Source organism: Penaeus japonicus, unplaced genomic scaffold, assembly GCF_977035675.1.
Source record: "Penaeus japonicus unplaced genomic scaffold, GWHDUDI00000001_assembly GWHDUDI00000027, whole genome shotgun sequence".
Taxonomy (NCBI): domain Eukaryota; kingdom Metazoa; phylum Arthropoda; class Malacostraca; order Decapoda; family Penaeidae; genus Penaeus; species Penaeus japonicus.
In genome coordinates, this window is record NW_028234429.1 from 10,134,007 (window position 1) to 10,141,506 (window position 7,500).

General features: G+C 45.6%; 1 protein-coding gene across 4 annotated transcripts in view; it reads left to right on the forward strand.

Annotated features, from left to right (window-relative positions):
• sli (slit guidance ligand) overlaps positions 1-7,500 on the forward strand; it is a 484,876-nt gene that overhangs the window by 450,660 nt on the left and 26,716 nt on the right. For all 4 annotated transcript variants that reach the window (XM_086552547.1, XM_086552549.1, XM_086552548.1 and 1 more), the window contains one exon: positions 6,669-6,740. In XM_086552547.1, the coding sequence (XP_086408673.1) occupies positions 6,669-6,740 (72 nt within the window). The remainder of the gene's footprint in view (positions 1-6,668; positions 6,741-7,500) is intronic.

Sequence of the window (7,500 nt, forward strand, 5' to 3'; positions counted from 1 at the left end):
CGGCCTATATGCGTGAAGAACTGCTCGTGTAATCAGGCTTGTTCGTGGGCGGATATATATCCTGTTTCCCTGAGATGTGGATTTTACGGTTATCGCTGTGGCTGGCTGTTGATTTGATCCAAGCCGCTGATGCTTATAGTTAATTAACCCGTAGTTGTTATTGTCTAGCGAAAGCTCAAACGGAGACGGAAACTGTATACGGATTGTATTGATAACCTGAGTTTTCGGGTCATGTATACACTCAAACAGCGGAAAATAAAAGTTTACGTAGGTTATCAGATAACCTCGTTGACAATGTAGAGTAGGGGACCCTTCGTAACAACACCTGCTGAGGCACACGCTCGATCCCTCGCGCTGATCTCTTTGATACAAACGTTTGGTAACGTTGTTCTTTGAATGCTTTACATGGGATATGTGGAAGATGTGTTCTCGTATATGATTCCCTTTTAATCTACTTTATCCATATATTTATCTTCGTGCTTTTCTTGGTATTTCTTATTACTGAAGAGTTTGTTGTTGTGTATTGTTTATACATAAAACTCTGGCAGTCTATCGCTCCTCCTTGGGTTAGTGACGGCGACGTGCCAGGTCACGGTAATTACTAGTTATGTCGCAGGTAGTACCTCTCACGCCGTCAGACAGATGTCGCCCCAAGCAGTGCTTCTCGGGAAATAAACGCTGCTTAACGATGTGATTTTCTTAATATCTCCAGCATGGGTATCAAGTTTGAAGCAAAGTACTCGGTTAGCAGGAGATGAACCGTGTTCCATCAAAGTCTTACTGAAATTATAGACCTGGTGAATTATAAATTATCCTCGGGCCGACACGTCTGATTATCCAAGTTTTTGTGGCTCCTGAGATCGGAATCGACTATCCTCGGTGGTTGTAAATTTCATCAGTTCATCGGTCTTGACCATAAACAGATCGATGATTTGTGGCTGAAATTCCTTCGACTCATCAAGATTTTACTTTTTCCTTACGGTCACGAAGGCAGTTCACTCGTGTTAGACTGATTGCTGATACACGTCTATCTCGAGATGCTTTCACTTTTAGAATTTGAAAAATTGTTTCATGTTTGGAAGGATTTAAGACTAGGCTCAGCATAAGGTTTAACATTTTCCGATGCTATTATAACATCCAGAATGGAGTACCCACTTTCCTTTGTTTTTGTCCTTGTTGTTTCTCTGAAACGAGGTTCTTGTTGCGCTCTTATATTTCATATTTCGAGTCGACAGTTTTTAGTGAGTCCCCAGTCAAGTTACAATCTCATTGCACTTGTTGTAATGTTCTCGGTAAACACTAAAGTCCTCTCTCGCGGAAAACATCGTGAAGTGAGTCGCGGATTCCGTATCTTCATGTTTTGGAACGCGCTCGTCGCCTGGAAAACCGAGCGCATTTCTCGTAGATATATTTTCGAGACAATTTCGTACCGTTGTCTGCTGTGAAAGGCGGGGGAAGGTTACGTCTGCCACAGTGTCTTTGTCTTCAGCAAAAGTGTTTATGCACGAGGCATTCTTTTTGGTGCGGGTCACCTCTGCCGCGCTCGCTTGATTATATTTGTCCCAGGTCTTGTCCTGTCGACATGCGCGAAGTGACAGCATTCATCCAGAGCTAATGGAGTGGAACGCATCATATTGTGCGCATTCGGGTCGCGGAAAATGCTCAAGGGCCGCATGGAAGAGCCAGCGAGGCGGGCTGGAAGATATTCGATCGGAGATTTGTAATCATCTGCGCTTTGTGAAGTTTTAGTTCCTCTCGAGATTACACTTTTCTCCCGTGGAACCGAATGGGGGAGGTTTCAATGGGAACAACTTTTATGGCCAGTTTTTCATATTTATTTATGTTTATTTTGTGAATTTATCATCGGTGTTCATTTTTGCTCTATAGATGTAGATGTGCGTTTTTAATGATTGGGGCGTTTTGTGATATTTTTATTTTATAATCCCAGAGAGACCGCATAAGCCACACTGGACACGGGCGAAACAAAGGGCGTCTCCCTCGGCAAAATTGAAGATCTCATCGCCCGAAGAACAAATCCCGGCCGTCCTGATATTTACATGTGGCGGAATATGAATATGAAATCAAAGGAGTGCTGTCGAAACCCTCGGGCGGAACCCCTTGGGCGCCGGTATCCAAATTTCGTCTCTCTGCTGAGAGTATCGTAGACCGAGTTTAACGCGACTTAGCGTCGTAATTAGATCCTCGTTCTATTTGGAGATGGTCGTATGTAAACAAGATTTTTGAAGCGAAGTGGATATCAACCGCAGGCGTCCTCGTCCGCGCAGCCACGCGGATGCCGCACTTATTTCTTTCGTCCGAATGGCAACTTTTTCAAGGCCGGGATTCACCAGCATCTTGATTGTCAAACGGAAACAGGCTTTGTGCATTTTCATTCTTTTGTCCAATACAGCACATACAGTTATGTTAGTTTCATTATGACGTTCTACCTGACATAAGCAATGAAAAAAAAACGTTTATGTAATTAAGACAATTAGCGGTAGACTTATGATAAAGAGTAAGTTTGACCATCGTTTCGCAAGGGAAGAGCATGAAACAAGATAAGGAAGAAATCCGTCAAGGACCATGTGGCATTAAGCCTTGTCTGTAGGTGGGCGAGGCAGAGACACAAGTGAGAAGAGGAAACTAAAGTGTTGCTGTAAAGAAATATTTCTTGTGAGAGTGAAAGAGCAAGGTTTTATACGAACGATCCTCGAGGCTTAATCCTCGAGAGGTCATCCTTAGCGAGTTGAGGGGGTGCCGAGGAGTCCTTCACATCCCTCGACACGCAGCACAAAATGGCTGATCCCTGAAGACATGGTGGGAAGTCAAAGAGACCAGCCAGGTGTGAGGAGCCCGCGCCTCCAGGACCTTCGTAGTGTTGCTTTTTTACTCCTGCGTTCTCTATGGACACAAAGGGAACGCACACCCTTGTGCAACCATAGTAACGCGTTGCACTCTACCGTCCACCGTAGTACTGATAAATGTAAAGCACATAGGTTTATCTTTTGGGCATCTGTTTTAGCCATCGCTGGTGCATATCTAGCGGGCAGCCTTATGGATGGGATGCCGCTGATGGAGGCGGGGCGCGGGAGTGCCTCTGATGGAATGCCAGCGAGAACGCATTCATCACGGAACCCTGGGTGCCACGGCGACCACGCAGCGAAAGGTGTGGCAGGCAGGTGTTCCGTGGAGCATCCCTCACGCTCCATCACGGCCTGCCACGACCTGTCACGGCATACCGACTCCATCACGAGGTCACCCTCCCACCAGCACGACCTCATACATCTCCTCTCTTCCATCAATACCGGTGTCCATGCGAGGGGAGCGAGCCTGCACACTGCTCAGTTTTTGGGGAAATGCATTATGTATGAGGATGTATTCCTTCATATCTATCTTTTCTGTTTTCTTCTTTCTTCTTTTACGCTTTTTGCTTCTCTGCCATTCACTTCCATTCGTCCCCCGTACACGGTGTTACGCTCCTCTTCTTGTCTCCTCCTTCCTCCCTCTGCCTTTATTTACTTACTCCATTCCCAGCTGTAAGTGATGTGTATGGCTGTTCTAATGTTCTTTCTATGTGTTATGTGCGGCGGTGGGAGCCATTACCATGACGTTTACTATTGTTCGGGTAAAAAATGTGTTTAAAATCTTCGCGACTTTCCTTGTGCTCGTCGTGATGTGTCGCGCCAATACGTATATTTTTCTTTTCGTTTTTTCCTGCAAAACCCGGTAATATATTGGTTGAAGAGAGTTGAAAATATAATCACTATAAATATCTGACACAAAGAATAGTTAAAGAGCAGTGGGACGGCATGTAATAGGCAGAATAAAAAGAACCTGAGAGTTTGTGCGGTGAAAGTTTCGAGTATCTGTCTGGCTCTGCAGGAAATTTTGAGAAAACTCGCTTGTGAAAACTTAGCGTGAGAAGCGTAGCTAATCCCATCACAACGTTGCTTGCAGCCTTGATTATACGGCGAGAAAGATCTCGGGATGCGAACATGGATATTTCGCCTACCTGGATGTGAACGTCGATATATACCACTATTTCTAAACGTAGTAAGTTGTAGTCTTGGAAATCATTTTGATGTAAAGTCCTGGCGTGTTTTCCGAGGTCTGCTTTGCTAGTTTTCTCATCGTTGGAACTTGATACCCGAATATAATGAGTAACTTAAGCTAAGGCAACGCCTTTTGCTGCTATTCAGAGTTGACTGCTAGAATTCGTCACAACCACAAAACTTTGACAGCTCACGGCAATAGCTTGACATGCTTATTTTAGCGGAGAAACTCTGCTTTTGTTGTGTATCCAGTGACACTGAGTGACAAGGAGACGAGGCTAAGGAGGTGATGAGAGTAAGGCAAACAAAGGAGGAATACCTCTCGTAGCGCGACGCTGAACACGCCTGATAGATCATGGAGACGCGCACTCCCTCCTGACCTGTTGAGTGTTCGAATGTTTGCCATAGTTGGAGAGCGGGGCGGAATGGGAAGGCGTCGGGATCTGCTGTCACAGTTTCCCCTCAAATGATATTGTCAAGAAGCTCTTATTTTGATTTCTCGACACACATTGGTATTTAAAATGATGAGTGAGTTACTCCTCACATCCCGAATTTTGTGTCTGGTCATCCTTATGGCAGGGACTCCGGCTTTTAAGGCCCGATGAAATATTAATGGCATCGCACATGGATTGGTCTTATTTTTAAAATACTCCTACTTTTCTACGTCTTTTGGTGTTCTTGTGGCTCGATTTTTTTATTTTATTCTTTTGAGAGAGAGAGAGAGAGAGAGAGAGAGAGAGAGAGAGAGAGAGAGAGAGAGAGAGAGAGAGAGAGAGAGAGAGAGAGAGAGAGAGAGAGAGAGAGAGAGAGAGAGAGAGAGAGAGAGAGAGAGAGAGGGAGGGAGGGAGAGAGAACTTTCAGCTGTGAAAATACATTTATATTGTATTCTTAACTTTAACATTGCACCCATTATTGTATTTTTACACACACGTTTCGTTCATACGGGTCATTATTGTGCACACTGAAAAGCAACACAAATGCAAGTGCACTTGTATACGCGCGCGCGCGCGCGCGCGTGTGTGTGTGTGTGTGTGTAAGTATGTATAAATGTATAAATGTATGCACGTATTTATGTATATACATTCACACATTTATATTCATACATAAACTGCCTATATGGACCTAGTTTGTGTTATCGGTTTAAAGCTTTCCTGCGCGCAGTGGCTGCGGTATCATATCGGCGGTGTCTGTTTCAGCGGCTTTTGCGGCGACGTCACTTGCCAAGGGCTTGTCAGGCCACCACAAGGAGTTCGGATGTCACTCACTGCAGGAACTTCACGCGGAGGCGTCCAAATGGATTATATCGGGCCGCGGCGCCTGGAGCCACGCCAGCTTTTATCGCCTCCGATGATGCATGTGCCCCCCCCCATCTCTCTCTCTTCTTCTTCTTCTTCTTCTTCTTCTTCTTCTTCTTCTTCTTTTTCTTCTTCTTCTTCTTCTTCTTCTTCATCTTCTTCTTCTTCTTCTTCTCCTCCTCCTCCTCCTCCTCCTCCTCCTCCTCCTCCTCCTCCTCCTCCTCCTCCTCCTCCTCCTCCTCCTCCTCCTCTCTCTCTCTCTCTCTCTCTCTCTCTCTCTCTCTCTCTCTCTCTTTCTCTCTCTCTCTGCGAGGTCTTAGAATTTCTCAGTTGAGAAATAAAGAGCGGAGACCTGGCGGGGGTGTCTCTTTATAATGACTCTGACGCAGGCTGCCACCCACCAGTGCCTCGGAAACACCCCCTTCAGAATGCTCACGCCCATTCACGCCCACCTACTCAGCGCGACTATGGATTGGCCCTTCAGTATTCCTTTTTACAATTTTCATATATGTCCCACGTTTCTATTCGAAATTATCAAACGTTCAGTTATTTTTTCCTTCCTCTTTCGCTCTTTTCTTCCTCTTCTTCTTTCTCTTCTTCCCTGTATTCGCTTTCCACACGGCCTCTCCACGCCAGGCCCCCAGCGAGCCCCTCCGACGCAGTGCCACATCCGGGTTGGCAGGTAAACATGACCCGGGGGACGTGCGGCGGCGGATAGGCCTAGATCTGCCATTCCCCGTGTGATCTGCCCGTTCGTCTCCCGTCAGTGGCTAATACATAATTTACTGGAGGAACTTCACATACTTGCCACAATTCCTAGCATCTTAATACTTGTTTCTCTCTCTAGTTCTGTAGCATTTATTTTGTCTCTCTGACTATATCTTGGTATTTGTTTATGTATATCGCTGTCTATTTATTTGTTTTTGTCTTTCTTATTATGTTTGTCTTATTATTCATTATATTACGTTTCGTATTTTTACCGCAGATGTGTATCTTCATATTTCTGAAGGTCCCCAGTTCGATAGAATGTATCCTAGTGTAATAAAAGTTTGAAAAGTGTCAGTCTGTGGTGTAACATTGTGCATCTTCTCTGGCCTGCAATTGAGCTCGAGTGTCTGCGGTGAAGAGATGTTCTAAACTTACTGTTTCTGTCAAGTTAGTTGGCGATGACTTGCCGATTTGGTTTGGTTCTTTATTCTCGGAAATATCCCATTGATGCATCGATACATGTTCTGTGTTGCCACACCAACATTCTAGGATAGTGTACCTTAACATTTTGTATAATTAACGTGTTATTCAATGTACTTTTTGTTTCTTACAGACGTTTGGAGCAGAACCAGATCTCTGAGGTTCCCAGTCGCGCCTTCGCCCCCTTTAGGAAGCTGCGCCGAATGTAAGTATGAGGTCATTCATTGTTGGAAGTTCTATCGATTACGGCAAAGCTGTTTTTTAATTACTGTGTACATCATTTATTTAGCTTGGGGGTAAATGGTCTCGAGCTTTATCTAGAGATCGATGGCTCGACAGTGAAATTAATGGAAGTGGTAATGTCCCGCCATTGGGCTTGGATGGCTGTTCGCCCGCCCACTTTATCCCTACGAATGCTCCGCTGCTTTTCTCTCTGACCGGGGAAATAAATTGTCCGATTCTATTGCGTCTGGCTGCGAGCTGAGTTTTCCTCTTCTGAAATGCTGTTGAATGCAAAGTCGTGGGAAAGTATCCAAATCCGAATGCGGAGGCTTTAAGTTAAAGAAACGAAGAAACTTGCAGAAGCGGCAAACATGCCTAGGATGCACAGTAGTCCTAGGCGTCCGTGAACGTGGCTGGCCCTGTGGGTGCGGCTGAGGGAACGGACGCGGCGGCCGTTCCCCTGGGTACAATCCGGCAGGCAGTGCCGAGCCCACTTGAGTCTGATGGAGTGCCTGTGGCTGACATGTGGCAGGGATCGCTTGCCTTGGCTGGCTTCTCTTTCTAGCCCTAATTACAGCTATGCATATGCACGCTGGCCAAAGGAGTGACTGAGTGCATCAAAATACATTTGACATAATTCTGCCATTCATTTCGCCACGCCTAGCCAGGTGAGCACGGTTTCCCTTTGTTCTTGAGCTTGTTTGCACCGCACCGAGTGTTAGTGCCTGGCAAGAGGTCGCGTT